General features: G+C 44.6%; 1 protein-coding gene across 2 annotated transcripts in view; it reads left to right on the forward strand.

Moving 5' to 3' along the window:
• LOC146834490 (ferric reductase 1-like) overlaps positions 1-22,268 on the forward strand; it is a 439,656-nt gene that overhangs the window by 354,178 nt on the left and 63,210 nt on the right. For both annotated transcript variants that reach the window (XR_014960631.1, XM_085601878.1), the window contains exons 13-14: positions 1,598-1,684; positions 18,643-18,734. Coding sequence is in view for 1 of the 2 variants with exons in the window: in XM_085601878.1 (XP_085458004.1) it covers positions 1,598-1,684; positions 18,643-18,734 (179 nt within the window). In the remaining variant the exon portion in view is untranslated. The remainder of the gene's footprint in view (positions 1-1,597; positions 1,685-18,642; positions 18,735-22,268) is intronic.

A 22,268-nucleotide genomic window follows, 5' to 3' on the forward strand; every position in this document is an offset into this window, starting at 1 on the left:
GGTGTGTCATTTTCTGTATGCTGCACTTAAGCTATTGGGTAAGATAACTTTGTAAATATTGTAGTACCTTCATTTGTAAAGGCACTTTATTTTATATTAATTGAAATGTCTGTAACACTTTTATGTTTTTTAAATTAATTAAGATAAAAATGATGATGGTGATGCAATTATTTAATAGACTTATTATGAAGAATTAATGTGCTCAAAATTTTCATTTTGTTAGTTTCAGGGTGAAAAATATTATTCTAGTTTACATTTATATACATACGTTTTTTACTTTAATGCATTTTAATAATGTTCCCTGTACCACAGGGAGATCTCTGCCATGCTGACTGAAATCTCCAGTTATATGTGAAATTAGTATCTTTACACTCATGAATTCAGCCTCAGATGTCTCCGCCCCTGAATTGATTGGTTGGAGATCTGTTGGTCTACACTTAAGTGTAAATTTACACTCAGAAATGGTGACTAACGAAAAAAGGCAGACTTACATCTATATGCAGGAGCAGATTTACATATGTAAATTTACATTTGTGAATAGGGTTCTGAATTTTGAAATTGTCCTTGTTTGTGCTTGAGCTACCAACAGCATAGCCAGAAACAGGACGAATCAACAAGTACTCCAGTCTTTAAAAAAGGCACACAGCTGCGATGTGCACAACTTACATGTTTATGGTATGGTCTGCAGTGTAAACCTCTGATCCAATAAGCATCTACTACTTTGTTCCAGTCGAAAATGTGTGCATTGTAGGAAACTTGTAGTAGCAACTTTGTGTATTGAAATAGTTCATGTTTCACACAAAACACAGGGGGCCTCATTATGATGTCCGTCGGGAAGGCTCCGAACGGCATTTGGATTTTCTTAACCCGTGTTGGAACCCATGTTTCCAACTGACTTGGAAACATTTTTGACCGAACGATTACTATAGAAGGTAACTTTTTGGTCTTTCAGGCTCCGTTCCAACTGGCATTTGGAAACTCTGAGTCGGTCGGAGCCGAATCGTGCAGGTCTATGGACAGCGTTTCCAGCCGACGTATTACGATGTTGGATTCAGACTGCTTTTCTGATCGGTCTGTCTGACACGGAATAGAGGACATTGGGGGACAATAGCAGGCCCCCCCTTCACCCGCAGGACTCCGGTTAGGGCCCCTGGGGGTACCCAAGGGACCCCCCTTTAAAACCATCCACAGTGTGGCAGGCACCATGGGGTGCCTGCGACAGAATGCAAGGTTTTCCGCAACCACCCCTTTTTTCAATGGGAGCGTGTGTTGTCGGTCAGAACACAGGCTCCCATTGAAGTCAATGGGAGACTTCCCGAATGGTGTTCGGAACCATCGTAATCGGTCAGTCAGACTCGCCAAATGCAAGTCGGTTGGAACCGATTCTGACAAAGAGTCGGCCGGAATGCTTTCCGACTGACATCGTAATGGGGCCCATTGTTGTGAGTTTGTTATAGTACACAATTTAAGCGCTTTTGTAAGGGCAGAATTGTGCTTTTGGCATTTTGCTTAGTGTGTGAGATAGGCATCTGCTTTAATTCTATATTTTGGTCTAAAAATGGTGCACATAGTAACCATATTATTTTCTTTTCTTTAGGCTCACATGTTTCTGATGGTCTTAAGTGTAATCGCAACTATAATTGCATTCATCCTAGCATTCGTGTCACAGATGCGCTGGAGTGGCGTAAGTTAAACATGTATCCTATAAGCCATCTTTGTTGTATTGCTTTTATTAATGCTCTCTATATGCAAGATTTAATAATTGAACATGGAGGAATGGTAATATATAAATGAGTGATGTGTACAATATATAATGTTTGTTTAGCTCAACTTGCAAGAATTATGAAAAAAACCAACTAGTAGACCAGTGGTTTTAAACCTTGATTTTACGTATATAAATGAAAATGTATTTTTCTAATTGAAATTATTTCAATTAGATCAATTTTATGATAAACCGTTGACTGACTTACTAGTTGACCCCAACTGCACAGTAAACCCATTTGGGAGAGATGAAGTTGGCCAGCAATGCTGATAAAGTAGATAACTAATGAGAATACTACATTTAGTCCTTCTGAAGAGTTAACATTTTAACACCTAAACTAATGAGATGTAGTATAGAAGCTACGAGAGAATATGGCGAAGACTAAGAAATGGATAACGAAGAAGCAGCCCCTTCAAGATCAATTCTGAAAAAAGTTCTGTCCACTGAAAATCAGACCGAGCAATGTGAGAGCTAAATGACAGTTAAGTGAGGATGCAGAATGTGCAGTTCCCAAAGCCTAGGTGGTACAACAGAAGTGCTGGCTCCTGGTGCCATACACAAGGTGTGTGTGAGCGATGAGCCAACAACACAGTCAAGAGTTGGCTCTCCTTGCTGCCCCCACCAGGACTTCCTGCACCTGGGTGTCCAGTGGCCAGGGATTTTTAAAAAAACGACTAAAAGACATGCAGTGCATAGCCACCAATTGAGCACAAAAGGACAGGAGCTGCTCATTACTGTTTTGGCAGAGGAGTATTCAATATTGTCCAATGAGGGTCCTATTTAACCCCTTTGCTGCTAGTCCTCCCCCCCCCCTCCCTTTGCTAAGCCTTTTTTTGGGCTATTTGGGGTAGTTCGCTCTTAGGTCCCTGTAACTTTTTGACCACATAAGGTATCCACGTCAAATTTGCGTCCTTTTCTTCCAACATCATAGGAATTCTAAAGGTACCCAGGGTTTGTGGATTCCCCTGGAGGGGACCCAGACATTTTTTTTAATGGTTTTAAATGGGAAAAAAGGGCTGCAAAGTAAAGCGTCTGTTTTTTTCCCTGCAAATGGTATCAACAAAGGGTTTGTGGGGCTGAAATTACCAGCTTTTAGGGACTGACAGACTTTTGTCAGAAAACCAACATTTTGTACACATTTTGGGCATTTTACTGGGACATAGCCTATTTTTGTTATTTTTTGTGCTTACAACCTTCTTCCAGTTAATGGTAGAAATGGATATAAAAGCAGTAATGGATCCTGGACAGCTATACATTTTAGAAAAGTAGACAAAATTCTGAATTCAGCAAGGGATCATTTGTGTAGATCCTTCAAGGTTTCTTTATGGAAACTAACAGTTGAATATAGGAAGAATTGAAAATTAGTTGAAAAAACAGCCATTTGTGCCAACGTTTTCATCTGTAACTTCTAATTATGACAGCTGTTTGAAAGCAATATACAGTTACATCAGCTGGACCTTTCTGGTTGTGGGGATATATAGGACTTGTAGGTTCACCAAGTACCCGATGAACCCACAGCTAATAACTGAGCAGCGTATTGCAATGGTTTTTTATTATGTACCGGGTATATAGCAATTAATCTGGGAAAATATATATGTGGAAAAATCGGTATGAAAGACACCTATGTATTTCTGAAATTGGAACAAAATATAGAGTTTAGAAACAGTAGCTATTTGCACATTTGCGAAATTGTGAGTACCCATACTAGCATGAGAATTATAGGACATTTTTCAAAGTGACTTCTTTTCTACACTTTTCTTTCATATGGAAGGCAGAAATGCATTGAAAGTCAATAGGTATGATTCTGTATTACCCTAAGTCTCCCGATAAAAATGGTACCTCACTGGTGTGGGTAGGCCTAGTGCTCAAAACACAACGTGGACAAACTTTATTTTTACAGTGAAAACTGACCCATTTTTTGCAAAGTGCCTAGCTGTAGATTTAGAACTCTAGCTCTGCCAGCCCCTAGGAAAACCTAGCTAACCTTTACATTTTTTTAAACTAGACACCCAGGGGAATCTATGATGGGGTGACCTGACTAACTCTCACCAGGTTCTGTTACCCAGAATTCCTTGTAAACCTCAAACTTTGTAAAAAAAAAAAAAAACATTTTCCTCTGCGTGGATCCACAAAATTCAATCCACCTCGCATTCCCCAAAGTCTTTCAAGAAAAATGGTACCTCACTTCTGTGGGTAGGCCTAGTGCCCGCAACAGGAAATGGCCCAAAACGCAACGTGAACTCCCCACATTTTCACAATGGAAACTGACCCTTTTTTTGCAAAGTGCTTACCAGTAGATTTTGAACCCTAGCTCTGCCGGCACCCAGGGAAACCTAGCAAACCTATAAATTTTTTAAAATTAGACACCCAGGGGAATCTAGGATGGTGTGACTTGTCTGGCTCTCACCAGGTTCTGTTACCCAGAATCCCTTGCAAACCTCAAACTTTGTTTAAAAAAAAACACATTTTCCTCACATTTCTGTGGTGGAAAGTTGTGGAATCTGCGTAGATCCATACATTTCCTACCACCCAGCATTTCCCCAGGTCTCCCGATAAAATGGTACCTCACTCATGTGGGTGCCCTAAGTACCCGCGATAGGCAATGGCCCAAAACATATTGAGGAGACATCAAAATTACCTATCACAAAACTACCTGGTTTTCCAAGGGGGGTCACCTGGATTTTTGGCCCCGGACTCGGCGGTCATCTTGGGAAAACTACCAAACTCACACATTTCTGAAAACTAGACACCCGGGGGAGTCTAGCGAGATATGGCTTGCGTGGGTCCCCCAATGTTTTCCTACCCAGAATCCCCTGCAAATCTCACATTTAGCTCAAAAAAAGACTTTTTCTCAAATTTCTGTGTGGGAAAGTTCTGGAATCTGCGTGGATCCACAAATTTCCTCCTACCCAGCGTTCCCCCAGGTCTCCCCATACAAATGGTACCTCCCTCACGTGGGAGGGTCAAGTACCCGCGACACGCAAGGGCCCAAAACATATTGAGGAGACATCAAAATGACCTATCACAAAACAACCTGGTTTTGCAAGGGGAGTTACCTGGGTTTTTGGCCCCGGGCTCGGCAGCCATCTTGGAAAACTGTCAGGGGGCGTTAACGGCTGTCTGCCAAAATTAAATGCGGGGAGCAAAGGCCCTTGCCCAAGGGGCTGCTCCCTCCTCCCTGGTGGCTAGTAGGTGGATAGCTGCTTGGGGATCGCCCTTCTGGGGCGATCATAAGCAGAGATCCACTGGGGAAGGGTACCATTGGAAAGGGGAGATTCTCCCCTTTCCAGCGATACCTCTCCCAAGTGTTTCAGTGCTCCGGGGGCTGAGATATCCCCATGAGCACTGAAACATTGAAACTGAAACTAAGTTTCAGTTTTGTTTTCAATGTAATGACGACAGCGCGCCATGCGCGCGATCGTCATTAAATTGAAAATGGGTAAATGGCCTCGGGAGGTTGGGGGCTCTTCCACACCTCCGAAGGCCCCCCAAAAATGAAAAACCCTCTGCTGTTTGCAGCAGAGGGAATTTGTGCCCCTTTCCTCATGACGGAATGGTTCCGTCATGAGCACAGGAGCATTGGTGCTCATGACAGAACCATTCCATCATGAGCACCGAAGGGGTTAAAAGGTGTTCTTCCTTGTGGTGCCCCAAGGAGGGAAAGGGCACCACCAACATTATTTTCAAGTGTTGTGAGGGCTGCACAGAGTGCAGCAGCACCCTTCCAAAGTGGTTTAGAAACTCACCCTACATCTCCCTACATCTACTGGGCACACACAGGAGAAGTTAATATTGAGAATTAAGCATTACTGGAGTTTGGGCTTGGTGCTTTTCAGCTTAGGAGTGCAGGAATGTTAGAAATTGGATTTCTGGTTGGCAGAGACATGCACCCTGTCCAAGCAAAGACCACAATCCTAGTCAGGGTAAGTCAGATACACACCATAAATTAACCTGTGCTCACCCTCTGGTAGCTTGGCACAGAGCAGTCAGGCTTAACTTAAGAGGCAATGTGTAAAGTATGTGTGCAGCACTTCAAAAAGTAACACAGTGAAAATACCACAAACAGTTTCGAAAAATAGATTATAATTTTATGATTAAATGAAGACCAAAATGACAGAAATGCAAAAATAGAAGTTGAGAGAAGAATTTTTAAAGATTAAATGCAGAAATGGTACTTAGAAGCAAATAGCGCTTAAAGAGTTAATTGGTCTCACTGAAGAGTTCAGGCTGACCGCAATAGAGCACGGGCCCGACACAGGACCCACGCCAGGCTCGCTGACCAATGTATCTTAATACAAGTCGCAACACAAGATGCGTTGATTTTCCTCACACAAGCATGGTGATGTTTGTGGTTCCGAAGACGAAGCTCCAGTTCAGAGATGCATTGGTTCCAAATCCGGTGCGTGGGGTTTCTCCACACAAATGAAGAGATGAGTCGATCGTCCTTCAGCAGTGGTGGCGATACAGCAGTCCCAATAGCGATGTGCGGGTTCCATGTGTGATGCGCTGGTTCTGTTCCCGCAACAGTGGCGATGCTTTGGTTCTGTGTAGCAGCAGAAAATGCATTGTTTCCACTGGAGCAAGCACCTGGGTTCACTTCCAATGAACCGGGCACAGGAGCAAGGTTAAAGACTTTGATCTCTCTGAGTCTTTGAAGAACAGGAGGCTAGTCAGGTGATGTGGGTCCAGTCAGAGAGAGCAGCAGGCAGCAGAGAGCACAGCAAGCAGCAGTCTTTCAGAGCAGCAATCCAGCAGTGTGGCATTCCTCAGCATAGCAGTCCTTCTTCTTGGCAACTTGGTTTCAGGTCCAGAAGTTTACTGAGGTGGTAGGATCAGAGGTCCAGTACATAGACCCAGTGTGCCGTTGAAGAGGGGGTGACCTCAAAGAAGGTTCTTTGAAGTGTACAGAGGTCCATTCTTCTTGCCCTGGCTCCAGACTCACTATAGGGGTTATGCAGCCCTTTGTGTGTGGGCAGGGTCCAGCCTATCCAGGTGTAAGTGTCGAGCTGTGCCCAGCTCCTCCCTCCCTTCCTTCCAGGAAGATGCATGAAGTCCCAGCAAGCCTTCCCTTGTGTTGGACTGTCTAGAGGGAATACACAAATCATAGATAGGCTGCAGACACCAAAGGTCTAACAGCAGTAAAAGTTCCAACTTCTAAAAGTGGCATTTCAGAATGGTAACTTCAAATCCAACTTTACCTTTAAAGAGGATTTGTCATTACCAATTTGGAATTACAGCGTATTAAATGTAACGAGGAAACCGCAATGTTAACCTATGGGAGGGGTAAGTCTCCCAGTAGTAGAAAAGCAAGTTTGGAACGTTTTGCCTACCAGGACATGCAGAACTTAAAAAGCACATGTCCTACATTTTGATTTCACAGCACCTTGCCCTATGGGCTGCCTAGGGCCCCCCTTAGGAGTGATTTATATGTAATAAATGGGGAGTTTAATGATTGGCAAGGGGTTTTAAACACCAAGGTGAAATGGCATTGTAATCTGCACACACAGGCTCTGCAGTGGAAGGCCTGAGATGTTTAAAGTGCTACTTATGTGGGTGGTGCAATCAGTGCTGCAGGCCCAGTAGTAGCATTCAATTTACAGGCCATGGGCACATGTAGCACACTGTATTAGGGACTTACAAGTAAATTAAGTGTGCCGTTTGTGCATACACCAATCAAACTATGTTTTAGGAGAGAAGCACATGCACTTTGGTACTGGTTGAAAGTGGCAAAGTTCTCAGAGTCCTAAGGTCAACCAAAGAATCAGCAAAAATAAGATGTAAGCAGGCAAAACCTTTGAATGAAGTCCATCCTAAGGATGTCAGGTCTAACACGTATCCCCCCAGCTGAAAGTGGGGAGAGCTACCCAACCTCTTGGGAGTTTCATCACTATGGCAGAAGAACCTTGAAAGCCCATCAGTGTTGGCATGGTCTACCCAGGTCTGTGTTCCACCGTAAAGTCCATTCCCTGTAGGGATATGGACCGCCTCAGCAATTTTGGATTCTCACCCCTCATTTGTATTAGCCACCTGAGAGGTCTGGGTCGGTCTGAACCAGGAAGTGAGTCCCAAACAGGTATGGTCTCAACTTCTGCAGTGCCCAGTCCACATAAAAGGCTCCCCTTTCAATAGCACTCCACCTTTGTTCCATGGGAAGTAGCCTCCTAGAGATGAAGGCTACAAGTTGGTCTTGATCCTCTTCATTTAGCTGTGATCACACTACTCATATGCCATGTTCTGAGGCATCAGTTTGTACAATGAACTTCTGGAGAAGTCAGGGGCCTTGAGTAAATGGGCTGTGCACATGGCCTGCTTCAGGGAGTCAAATGTATTTTGGCATGCCTCTGTCCAAATCACATATCTGTGCTGCTCCTTCAAAGTCAACTCTGTCAAGGAGGCAACAATGATGCCATATCCCTTGAGAAACCTTCTATAGTACCCAGTGAGGCTTAAGAAGGCTCTTACCTCAGTCTGGGTTTTTGAAGGCTTACTGGCCATGGCGGTCTCTGTCTTGGCCTGGAGTCCTGCCTGTTAAAGAGCCTGAATCACTTCCTGCAGGTGAAATAGGTGGTCCTTCCAGCTACTACTGAATACAGCTATGTCATCCAAGTAAGCAGCACTGAAGGCTCCATATCAGCTAAGTTCAGGTTCACCAGCCTTTGGAAGGTGGAGGAGCGTTCTTTGAGCCAAAGGGCATTACCCAGAATTTATAATGGCCCTCTGGAGCAGAGAAGGCTAACCTCTCGGTTAAGGCAATCTGCCAGTAGCCTGAAGTAAAGTCAAAGGTAGCTATATTCATCCTGGGGAGTTTTTCTGAGAGCTTGCTCCCACCCTTCTTTCACCAGACTTAAAGGTCCCCTTACAGGATGACCATACAGGAGTTCAAAGCGGCTAAATCCAACCCCTATTTGTGGTACTTCACTGTAAGCAAAGAAAATGCATGGGAAGAGGATGTCTCACTTATGCCTGAGGGCCTCAGAAAGACCCTTGATCATGCCTTTGAGGGTCTTGTTGAACCTTTCAACAAGCCCATTGGTTTGTGGGTGGTAGGCAATGGAGAACTTATAAGTAACTCCACACTGCTTCCACATTGACTGCATATAAGTAAACCTGACGTTGGTTACCCCTGCCAGACACTACTTCCTTGGGGAAATCCATTGGGGACTCAGCCACTGAAGATGCAGTTGCACCTCATAGGTATGGCCTCTGGGTACCTTGTGGCACGGTCCACCACCACCAGGATAAACCTGCAGCCAGAGTCAGTTTGGGGCTCAAAAAGCTCTATAATGTTGATGCCCACCCTTTCAAAGAGGATGTCAATGACAGGCAAGGGATTAAGTGGGCCTTTCAACTTCTGCCCTGTCTTCCCAGTGGCCTGGCAGGTAAAAAAGTTTTACAGAATGCATCTTAGGAAATCTTTATCCTAGGTCAATACAAGTGGGGGACACGTCTTGAAAAGGTCTTGTCTTGGCCCAGATGGCCTGCCAGAAGTATTTCGTGAGCCAGCCCCAGTAGGAAGGCCCTGTAGCATTGGGGGACCACCAGGGCCTTTGTTGCTCCATGCACAATCAGTGCTGCAGGCCCACTAGCAGCATTTCATTTACAGGACCTGGGCACATGTAGTGCCCTTTTCTAAGGACTTACAAGTAAATCAAGTGTGCTGAATGTGAATATATCAATGAAACCATGTTTTAGGGGAGACACACATGCACTTTAGCACTAGATGGGAGTGGGAAAGTGCTCAGGGTACCTAGGTCAGTAAAAAGAATCAGCAAAAATAGGAGGTAAACAGGCAAAAGGTTTGGGGGAAGACCACCCCAAGGATGGCAGGTCTAACAAGGGACTTCTAGTCGTTATATGTCTGCAGTATGTGGCCTGAAGAAAGTAAAGGAAAGACTCTAACACATGCCTGGATGTTTTTCAAAATGCTTTATTCAGAATACTTTATTGTAAATGATCATTAGTAAATATTGCAATTGTTATATTAATGATGAATGCATTTAAACATTATTATTGCTTCTGTTGGGCGTAATGGTGATTTTTAACCTGTGATGACAAAGTCAATATGCCTGCATTATACATTGATGCTTGACTCCTTGACAAAGCCAATAAGTTCACATTTTATATTGATGTGGTTACCTCTTGACAAAGCTAGTAGGCCTGCCTCATATACTATGACACCCTTTAAATTGTAAGGTTACATCGGGTATGGGTTGGGCTATTATGATTATGGGGGTCAAAACCCTCTACGGTTAATGTGATTGGAGAATATCACTAAAGGTAATTTTTATTTACCTGATGTATAAAGTCCTAATTTAATGCATAGTATTTAGTATGCTTTACTTTGCTATCCTAAGAGGGTCAAGTGCTACAAAGCGATACTTGGTTGCCAATAATGAAGCATTAGTGGAACTATTACTCGTGCAGGATTTGCATACTGCACAACTAATAACTCAGTTTCTTAGTAAATACCTATTATTCATAACACATTCTTTATGTGCATCACACACATCAAAGATATCCTCGATATTTTACATACAGAGTGCCACAGTTAAAGCTTCGAAAAGATTGTAGAGGATGATTATAGTTGATTCAACTGCCAGGACAATTGGTGCTTGGCCCTCCAAGACTCCGTTACTTAGCTGAGAGGACGTTGTGTGAGGCTGGGTCAAAGTGCAGTGCAACAGTTATCACAGTTGCAAAAAGATGTGAATGTCCATCCAGAGTTATTGTAAATACAGAATACCTTTATATTACCTCAGAAATATATAAATATAGGTACACTAAAACAGTGAATAACAAGAAAAAGCACGTCATCAAAGCACTCAATGGAAAGATAACACAATGAAAATGACCAGAAAAAATATGGCATCTAATTGCACACATTATATATTGTTTGCAAATACTAAATGGCTGGAAACACCAGAGGCAATGTGAAATACGTGCACTGTACAGTTATGATTTCAGAACAAGTAGATACTTCAATGCAGTATATAATGTTTACAAACATAGAAAATGGAGGGTTCACACTCCTGCCGCGAAAGCCTAATTATTTTGCCTCATTGCTAACCTTTCAAGTTCATGATATTCCTAATCATGAACTTCAAAAACTGTCATAAGCAAAGAAACACAGTGGCCAAATGTGTAGCAATCAAGCAGCAGTGCAGAAAATTTAATGTAGATCATACTAATCACTAATTCAAGAACTGGTGCAAAAACGTGTTTGAGCCCATCACAGGATTACAAATTGAGAGTAAACTGCACAAAGCAAGGGCTTTGCCCATCTCATTTTCAACAATTAAGGACTTGTGAAAAAGAAATATCGCACATGCCTTAATTGCACATTGCACAATGGGTGCTAATGTGTTACTAGCTCATTAACCCCGTTCCAACATTGGCAAAGTGTAATTTGGTGTAAGTTGCACACTGTGGGCCTGATTCACAAAGGGCCTCCGCACTCATGGCGGGAGGCCCCGCAGTCGAGGGGGAGTCTCCCCAATCGGGCGGAATCTCCTCAATGTGAAGTCATTTTATCTGAACAAGTCCTTCATTTCCAACATGTCTGTAATGGAACAGAAGAGTAATTAACTGCTAAACAGATCTTCTGTATTTAAAGAGTGACAGTACTTACTAGGAAAATCTCATGATAAAACCATTACTGATTAACCCCATAGATTGACAATGTGCTGAAATTATCCCCAGTAACCTTGTTACTGCACTTATCCCGTATCTTTATTTTGTATTATTGATGATATAAATAACTAACACTTTGCATAGAAATTCCATGATTCCTTATTACTGTGCTATTTTGCTTACTTAATGCAATACAATTGCATAATAATTTACAGTATTTTACTCAAGATTAATCACTGTACCTACCCAATATGCCAATATAAAGTTGCTAGGCTTCGATACATGACTTGACAAACTTCCCACACATTTTGTAACAGTTATCCACTTTGTTAATTTGTCTGATAACTCTCCCCATTTTGTTCAGTCTTTCGGTGTGGTAGATGATTTCCAGAAATAAGTTACAAAAATCTGTGCTATTAACAATGAAATAAAAATCATGTATTTATTCTGAAAGACTTGCATAGTCTATTCATCTGCAAAATCAAAACTGAAAATTTTGGGGGTCTGAAGCAGCAAAAAGCCCAATTCCTGGACCAAAAAATTGAAACTATCAGACCAATATTTGGAAAGAGCAGAGCGTTCTCAAAATGCATGCTTCGAATTGCCGTCTAGGTTGTCATCACATCAAGGTAATATAGAGGTAGCCCAGAAAAAAATGCATTACGTTTAACCGGTGTGTAATACAGCATCTATCATTTGAAAAACATTGTATGGAAATTAGAAACTCGCAACAATGACTAAGCTGTCTTGATAATTAAGAACCGACCTTCGTGATCACAAACCAAACCAGTTAAACCTTCTTACCTATCTTTAATATAGGAAGCTAATGTTAACGGTTCAGAGAATAGTTAATTGTACCAAAACTCCACTTTAAGAGTAAATATGATGTGCAATTCATTTTGTCTGTTTTATTTGCAAAAAAAACAAGCTTTTTCGACATTTATAAATTCTTCCCTCATGTATCCCTCCTTAGGCTCATCCGAAAATTAATTTTAGTACTATGATCTCCCAAATTAATTTCTAGAGACTCTTCCCTCCTCCATCTCTCCTTTACTCATCCCAAACCTCCTCCTGCTACTATGATCTCCCGACAAACACTTTCTAAACTCTTCCCTCTTATATCTCTCCAATATCCTTTTCAATCCATCTAACAGACTCACATGTCCACCTCTCAAATTAAAAACATATTTCCCTATACTTATTCACCACTAACCCTTTTGGGGTTCTAGAGTAGCGTGCTACTCGCCGAAAAGCGATTTGATGCCTCATGAGGGGTAGTAAGCGCCTTGTAAATACAATTACAATTGTAATAACTCAATGAAGGGAAAATAGTACCATCCAATATATTTCCTAGTTCTTAAGTGAAAAGCGTAAATTGATTTCAAGATATTGCGTGTACAAATGTCTGCTGTTTTCGAAACACTGACATACTCCCAAAGTTGAGGCTTTATGAGTGTCACAACCTGAAAGAGATTCCATGTTCAGCCAATGGCGTTTCGTGAAGTAGAAGCTTGCCTCTATTTTTTTCTTAGAATTGTTAGCCTCATAGCAAACTTCTTTTTGTAGCTTAACAAGCTTAATGCAACTGGACAGATCTAGAATATTTATGTATTTTAACATTAACAGCACAAACACCTCGCTATAAGTCGCAAGTCGTCAAATTTGTGCTGCAGAAGTCACCAGGTAGTACAAAAAAGAGATTGTGCAGGCATAAACCACCCTATCCCTTTAATTTTAAAATCTTGATTCTGACTCTGGACTGTTTATGAGCCTAAATAAAACTGGAACATTATATCTATTTTGGCACAAAAGCATTACATAAAGGAAATATTGATATTTTAATCAGGGAAACATGACCTATAATTGATAGTGGTAAGTTGACCCAGTGCTGCAACAGGTTTTTAACCTTGTTGATTAATGGTACAGAGTTTGCATCACAGAGAACATTAACGTCTTCTAAATATCAAACCCCTAAATATTGTTTAGGATGAGTATTACAATGTGTGCCTAGACTAGATGGTATTATCACTTGAGAGGCATTAAGCTCTGTTTTAGATTTGTTGATCCAATAGCCATCTAGTTTTGAATAGGATTTGGCCACCTCCATAGCTTGGGAGATGTTACTTGGCCCAGTTAATGAATATAAAAGCAATATCATCTGCGTAAAGTTAATTGATGGACAGGCCAGCCACGGGAGCTCTTGCACTGTGAGGAATTAGAATATAAACCGCTAAGCATTCAATAATAAGCATTTGCAATGCAATCAGTCTCACATTTGTGAGTTTGAGCTTTTGGTGTTGTAAATGACAATGTTTTTACCTATTTGTTTTGTTTGCAATGCATCCTTTAAAGCAGATAAAATGAGGTACATAAACAACCAAAGAAATGTTTAAATTTATACCTTTGTGACTAGGCCTTCTTATGATTAAAGGAATTTTTTTCCCTACAGTGTGGTAGCCATGTATGCAGCCCCAGCTTTCCATTGTGGTTCTTGTAGTTCCCTGTTCCAGTATAACTAAAGAACCACAGTGAGGCAAACTGCCATTAAATAAAATAGACCCAGATAAATTATGCATGCTTTACTGACCTTTTAAGTGCTGCCAAGCTTGGAATGCAGGGAGATAGCTGCCACACGGCAGTCATTTATTACAAGCCCTATGTCTTCACACAGAGGAGCAACACACTGAATGCCCAGTGAGCAAGGCTCAGAAAAGCAATAAGGCACTTACCTCACTTTAATTTTTGTTCAAGTGCTGAATGTCTGCTACTGTTTATAGACTGGCTGCTGACAGTGTTGGGCTGGCCAGGCCAGGTTTACAAAGCTTTGTCTTGTTGATTCCGGCACCCCACCTACAGCTATGAGCTGACCCTACTCCCCCATAATCAGCTAATTGCCATGCAGCCTGACTAGCTGCAGCCCGAGGACAGCCTGGTGAGCTGCTACAGCAGCAGCGGAGGCTACAACCAGTTCTCGGATGGAGGGTCACGAGTACCTGGTCAGGTTATCACCTGCATCAGCAAGGAGGGTTACTGTAGACACAGGAAGGGCATAGCACGTGCTGGAGTGCAGAGCCTTACAAAACAAAAGAAAGGCACATTGTCGTGTTTTGAAGATAAAGCATGGCATGCCGCGCCCACCGGGGCATAGCACGTGCAGGAGCGCAGCGCCGTGCAAGACTAAAGAAAGTTGCGTGGTTGCTTAAAGATAAACCAACTAATTTAAAAGTCTTATCAAGCACGAAGCGTGATGACTGGCCGTGAAGCGGGAAGGGGACGACTTTAAAAGATAAAGCTCAGCATCCATCATTGGGACGCTCACTGAGTCAGGAAAACAGGGAGGGTTGGGAAGCGGGAGAGCGTGTCATGCCTGCAACAGCACCTAGGAAAAAGTCATTTAAGAAACTAGTGCTCACAAACTGGACATAAAAAATACTGAGTAACAACACGTGTAACAGGGGCAGTCCTCATGGGAGGTTACAACAAGAGAAAAGGAATTACTAAGAAGGGAATACTAAACAAATTAACCAATGACATTTTTTTTTCTCCAAAAGACAGTCAAAGGACCTAATAAAACACTTGGGTGGAAAATGCTTAAAGTCCATATTCCGAATCCAGCATGTTTTGAAAACGACAGTGCAAGATCTGCCCAGGCAAGACCTAAAAAGGGCAAAGAAAACAGGGGACTTAGGAAAGTCCTGTCTTGTTCCTCTTTTAAGTATCATTTGGCCAGCCTGCCTCATTTCTATGTATAATGATCTCTGCTGAAGATACCTTGCGCAGAGAAATAATCAACCCAGTAAGCCGGGAATGGAATTCAAACTGTGCTAAAATTGTAAGCAACAATTTCCATCTCACCAGGCCAAAGGTCTTCTTCTCGTCTAATAAAATAACAGCATAAAAGCAGCGGATATTTTATTTATCTCACATCTTTTCTACAAAGTCTTTACATACAGCAGGAATTACTTTTAGTAACTTGTGAAAAAAATCCAATCCTTTTGTTATTTTTTGACTGGTTTTCTTTTATTTACGAACTTTAGACATCTGGGGCCATATGTAGGTACCTAAATACCGGTCGGTAACTGCCAAAAATCGGTAGATATCCCGTTACCGACCGGTATTTAGGCAATTGAGATGTAGGTGGCTGGATTTCAGGATTCGGTAATTTACCGAATCGGAATTTTAAGAAATCGGTAAAATACCGATTCGGTAAATTACCGAATCCTGAAATCCAATGTAGGGGGCACTCAAGTGAGTGCATTTTAGGTTTCTGGATTCGTTATTTACCACCAACTACAAGTTGATGGTAAATAACGAAAACCTTTTAAAAAGCAATTTTGTGCTTTTTGACAAGTGCCATGTGGCAGACATACATGCCCTTAGGGCATGTATGTGCGCCACATGTGCACACATGCACGATTCAGGGGTGCAACAGGGTGTCAATGTGACACCCTGCCACCCATGAATATGCTCCCCCTATTACCGATTCGGTATTTACCGAATCGGTAATTGTGAATGGCTTCCCATTCATTCCTATGGGCCTCCAGGCCCATAGGAATGAATTGGAAGGGATGCATTATTACCGAATCGGTAAATACCGATTCATAAATACCGAATATTACCGATTCGGTAATAATTACCGAATGTTTATCTACATTCTATTTACCGATTCATAAATACCGAATCGGTAAAATTCGGTATTTATGAATCGGTAAATATATATTACCTACATATGGCCCCTAGTATTTGGACTTCGTGGAAGCTGAGAATTACTTAGTAAAGCCCAGCAGCATGTGCACGTCTCTAAAAATACAAACTTTTTTTGTCACTAGTTTGGCTTATTTTAAACTCAGATAAAAGCTTGCAGGAAGGGATTTTTCACAAATTAACAATTTACACCTGAAGAAAAATGTAACATGGATTTAAAACCACTGATGTGACTGTACATGCTATATAAATGTATGTAAAATAACAAAACCCAATTTGTTTGCAATTATAATGCCAGATTTAACATTTTTATGTCAACTTAAGTCCTATTTTGCTAAAATGTGTTAAGAAAGATCTACAAACTCCATTTTCACTGGATGCAGATAAATAAATATAACAAAATCCGAGTGGATACATTGCATTTCGATGATCTAAGCTTCTTTCGAGACTAGAGTTTAGCAAGAGGCCTTATCCATATATTCGGGGAAAAACGTCACGCCGTCCACAGTTAACAGTTGTGCTTGGTACCTCTATCTCCCAGGAGCACTCTTGCCAACTGCTAACCTTTAAAGGCAGGAGCTCGGTAATTTTCAGGAAGGCAACTGATCCACACACAGCTTCTTTTCACTGTCCTTAGCAGGTACGGCATTAAGGGCCTGATTACAATGACAGGAGTCTTGGGACCATCGTCAGGTTTCAGCGTTCTGACTGCCGCCTCCTCGGCGGTCCAACTGACCGATTATTACAATATGTGCGGTGAGACAGCCGTCACCGCTGACATTTCAGCTACCACAGTGGGAGAGGCAAAGGCACCCCATAAAGGCTGTGCAGGCATGTTCCAAGACGTACCATTTATGACCTGGCTTTCCACTGACTTTTTCCCAGTGAGACCCCGTAATGCGAGAGTCAGCGGAAAGCCAGGTAATTCGGCAAAAAACTACCTCCGGGGCAAATGTGCCCTTGTGAAATGTAACTGGTTCTCATGTTTTTACCTTCAGTGCCTTCGGGTCGGGTGCGCACATTTTCTTTTGCACAACGTAATGCACGTAAGCAGTGCGCCCGACCGGCTGGAGGTAGTGCAACATGGCTGGCAGTTGCTTCAGGCTAATTACCAGAGCCGAAGCGTACCACCCCCATGACTCCCCTGCCTAAACACTGCCAGCTCCATGGTAAAGTCATAATATGGCGGGCGAGATGCTGCTGGCTTAGTGGCAATTTTTGAACCACCACTGGGGCGGTCTGGCGGTAAAGTCATTAGCCCCTTAATCTCTTTGTTTTGAAAGGGCCTTCAAGTATCTGTGCACCATTTTCCAGTATCAGGTGGATAACTGACATCTCCTGGAAGTGTGGGATTTTAATTTGCAGGCAAAAGCGGCCTCTGTTGGAGTTTGGAGGAATCTGGTGTCTAGATGATACTCCTCTATCTCTCCCTGAAAGATCTGTATTCTAAGGCATGCCTAGATAATATGGAAGAAGGAGCCATGTTGGTTGCCTTCCTGTAGGCATTGCCCAGTGATGCACCTCCCTATCTTGTGTAGGAGTGTTTTTCAGTACAGAGATTTGTGGAGGAGGCAGAGTTGCAGAAGGAGAACACCTGCTTTATAGTGATTTCACATAGAGGCTTCTTCCCATTTATCCTCTTCAAAGTCACCCACTTCTTGTTCCCAGTCTGTCTTTACCTTCTGGAGAACGTCAGGGGAGTTACTAAGTATTTTCCTGCAGCCAAGGGAAATTGCTCTTTTCCTTGGGGGGATCCAGCAGCAGGCTCTCCTCTAGGGAAGTCGCCTCCTCCAGTATTGTCCCTGTGTGCATAGAGAGCGTGCCTGATCTATAGGTATTTATATTTTTCAGAGGCTGCCAGTTGGTAGACTGGTGCTCCCTTAAATTTGACGTGGTGAACAAACAGCCTGTATGTGACTTTGCTCCATTGCCTGTCAGCCTCAAGGAGGCTCAAATGTATAACTTTTGTTCTTTCCATTGGAACCTTTTTAACTAGCAGCTGATCCCTACACACCATTTTCCACTTTTTAGTGTAATTTTCATCATGAAATTTTATTTCTTTGTACAAAATTGGTATGAGAAGTCCAACTTGTTTATGTACCACCTGTAATGCTGCCGTTCAAGTACAATGTTTAATTTTCTATGTGTCTTGCACCATCCTACCAATGGTGAGCCAGGTATTTCCCTCAGAAACCTGTTTACATAGTAGAAATTGGATTGTTTTGACATTGAAACTACAGTCTCTTTCTCCCACAGTTTAACTATCTATTTTCCTACATAATCGCAGTGAGGCCGTTACTGCTGTATTTAGCACCAGCAACTACATGAGGACCCAAGGCCTAGTTTAATGGTAGTGATCACCAGTGAAAACCTTGCCATGCAATATCTAAGGTTATCTGAGTATGCTGTACAAGTATGCATTTCCAGGCTATTTTAACAATGCAATTAGCCTTCTTTAAGACCACACAAAAACTGTAGATAATTAAGAATGCTATCTTCATAGTACAAGCAAAAATATGTTTACAATGCATTCTGTTTCCCCACAGGGTGCCCATCCTGTCCTAGGATGTATTGTTATGATTCTTTCCTTCTTCCAGCCAATCCTTGCTATGTTTAGACCTGCACCAAATGCAAAGAGGTCAGTGAATGAACATCCTTATTATTGTATGATTTCATATAATATTGCACCATTAAAGGTCATAAAAATGGGTTACCAAATGTAAAACAAGGGTAGCACAGTAAAAGGACAAAACCCTTGTTAACGAAGAGCATTGCAAGTTCTCTATGTGTTGCATAGTTATTCATATCACCTGAGTGAACAATGCAAGTTAGTGCATATAAGATTTCTTTTTTTTTTTTTTTGTGAGCAGAATTCACACTTTACAATGAGGAATCTGATAGAGACTACTAGCCGCAGATTCCTTAACGTAGCATTATCCCCAGGCGTGAGACTGCACCCGGAAAACTTTCTTGCCCAGCATTTCTGCACGCCGGGGGCGGCACCTCGCGACTCCGTCCCGACGTCCTCCGCGGGTGTGACGTCAGCGAGGCCACATAAGCCCCACCCCGGCGCGCCGACGTCAGTTTTCTTCTTTTTCGCGTGTTCTGGCCTATTCAGGCCTTCTTTTCTTGTTTTTCTTGGGTACAGTGTGCGAATGCCTTCGGGCTTTCAAACGTGCTTGTCTTGCGCGCGCCAGATGTTGGCGATGGACCCTCACCTCAGCTGTATGTGGTGTTTGGGGGAGCACCACAACTCCATGGATTGTGAGGCGTGTCAGCAGATGAAGCCAAAGTCCCAGCGGGAGCGCCGGATGAAGCTCCTGTCGGCACGCATGTCCAGGTCGGCATGGTCGCCAGGTTAGTCCCCCACGGATGGCTTCAAGAACCGCCACCTTCGTCTCCGACATCGTCCCTCTCCCAGGCCGCAAGGGCATCGCTCACCTGTTGGTAAGTGTCGCAGTTTGTCCCGAGGCCCGGTCTCCGGCCTGATGGGGGCATGGGTTCTCCGCAGGTGGTGCGGCCCCACGCGTCGCCATCCTATCCGCCGTGCCCTGGCACGGGGGCAGCCAGAGCCCAGATGGAGGCCTATGCAGCGGCCTTGCAGGCCTCTTTGGCTCTTCCATCTCCTCCTTCACTTCCTGGGACGTCTGCGGGTCCCTTGCTGCGTGCTGGGGCTCCTGCGGCATCGCCGGCGGCTCCAGCCCCGGTGCCAACGGTTTTGGATCCAGGTTCAGAGGATGTCGGGCTGTTGGGGTGCGGCCCTTCGGGGTTCCCTCCTTCGGACCACGGCACCTCTACCTCGCCACAAACCGGGTGTCCCTGTGGTTTCGCGGGAGGTTGCCGGGGCTCTGGGCGTGTCCTCGAGACCCCCTCGGTCGTCTGGGCAGGCAGCGGCCTTGTCTGAGGCCGAGGTGATGCGGCTCAGGCCACGCAGGCGGCTGCATCGTCGGATGTCGAGTCGACGCCTTTTCGGCACCGTTCCTTAGCTGCCCTGGCTCCGACCCGGCTCCGGTCTCCTGCGTCGTGAGTTGTGGCGGAGGTCGTTCCGGAGTCCCTTTCGGCACCGGTCGACATTGACCTGAAACCGGTCGCGGACTCTACGGCGCCGGCCCAGCGTCGGGTCATTGAGTTGTCTTCGGATGCTGCCTCTTCCCCAGAGGTTTGGCGCTTGTTGGCCTCGTCTTCTCTGGAGAAGGGCCACCACATCGTGGATTTTTCCCCGGCGTCTTCCAAAGACGGCTCATCGGCGTTGCCCCGCCCGCAGTCTTCACCGGAAGGTCCTCAGGTTCCCCATTCCTCGGCCACCCCTCCTCCTCCTCCTCCTCCTTTTCGGACTTGGCCTTTCCTTCCTCCGATTGGCCTGGGGTACGGCCGCCTTAGTTTGCAGCCGTCGCCCACCGAGGAACTGCTTTCCCCTCCACGGGGCCCTACGGAGGCCGGTGCTGCTTTTGCTCAGGCTGTTTCCACGATGGCGGGGATCTTGCGCATGGGCGATCTAGCTGCCCATTTCCCCACAGATCATCTTCTGGAAGTCCTCCATCAGGGTTATGGGGGTAGGGAGCTGCTTCTTCTCTTTGAGGCTTCGCTTCACACGTCTCTTTTGGGGGCAGCCCGCCACGGGGGACCCGGTGCGCCAGCCACTTCTGCACCGCCACCGTCCTGCACCGCATGACCCTGTCTGTCTTTCCCTCTACCCCTCTACCAGGGGCCCTCTTTTGCAGACTGCCTTTCCCTCCCTGCCATCAGTGTTGTCCCCTCCGTCGCGTGAGGCCCGCTGGTTGGATTCCTGGGGGCGCAATATCTTCACCTCCACCAATGCAGCTTTGCAGGCCCTTAATACTCTTTGTGTTTTGGCAAGGGCCACTACTTGCTTGTGGGACTCGGCGGAGTCCCTTATGTCTGCCGCTTCTCAGGAGGGTGCCTGTGTTGATCTGAGGCACCATGTGTTGGAAGGCCGGGAGCTGGTGTCCTTTATTCTTCGCTCGGCTCTGGACGTTTCGGAGGTGCTTGGTCATACCATGGCTACTTCTGAGGCCCTTCGTCGCCATGCCTGACTCCGGGATACTGTGTTCCCGGAGAACGTGAGGGAACGGTTGGTGGACCTTCCTTTTGATGGCACTCTTTTGTTCCACGCCCCTGTTGATTCTGCCATTCAGAGGTTTCTTGTGGGGCTTCGCCCTCCTCCTCCTCCTCATCCTCCTCCTCATCCTCCTCAGTGACCTGTGAGTCGGTCTGTGTTAGGGAGGTGTTCTTCCGTTGTTGTACTGGGGCCTTGTACCGAGTAGCTCCGGTTGTGTGTTCTGTGTGGTTCATGTGCCTTCAGGTCCTTTTGTTGGGACTTTGGTGCTGTTGGCTGCTGGTCCGGCACCCTTTTTTGACTTGTGGTTTTGACTGTTAGTGAGCCAGATAGGCCCCGAGTTTAGGCCTTCTCTCTTTTCATTATTGGCTGATTGACAAGCCATCTGCAGTTTTTTCTCCGCAGGGTCTTCTGTTTGTCCTCTGGTGCGGAAACTTTTTCCTACGAGGGTTACCATGTTCTGGGACGTAACATAACCTAGGTGGGGTAATGGTAGCTATTATATAGCTTTATCTTGTGCTGGGGAGGTGTAGTCGTCCTTCGGACTTCTGATCTCCGTGGCGTCACGTTTTGTGGCGAGTACGATTTTCCTGCTGGTGGTTTTGGAGTGGCTTGCGTTGCGCCCTTGGCCTTCCTTCTCCTAGATCGCTGTGTCGCGGGCCTGGTCAGGCCTGCTGTCTACGGCCTTCCGTAGTCACGGTTTTGCGCTTCTGTTCTTCTTCTTCTTCTTCTTTCTTTCTCCTAGTTCCTCTTCATTCGGGGGTCAGTGTGTGCAGGCCCCTCTCGTGGGGCGTGTCCTGACCCTTCTTGGCCCCTCCTGGCCTCTGCCTTTCGGCTGATGTCTAGTTGGTCCTGGATTCACTGTTCAGTGGTGTTCTCTGCTGCTGGCTGTCATGCCAGTGCAGGCCTGTTTGTTCTGCTACACCATTGTGGCCTTTGATGTGTTCTCTTGTGCCTTTCTTCTTCCGTCTGCACTTTTGGGGGTGGAGCCATCCCTGCCTTGTCCGCTGCTTATGGCTGGGGTTTGTTCAGCTCTCTTCTGTCACTGTGTCTGTGTTTCTTCAGGGGGACCCTGCCTCTGGTTCTACCTCTTCT

Source organism: Triturus cristatus, chromosome 4_2, assembly GCF_964204655.1.
Source record: "Triturus cristatus chromosome 4_2, aTriCri1.1, whole genome shotgun sequence".
Taxonomy (NCBI): Eukaryota; Metazoa; Chordata; class Amphibia; order Caudata; family Salamandridae; genus Triturus; species Triturus cristatus.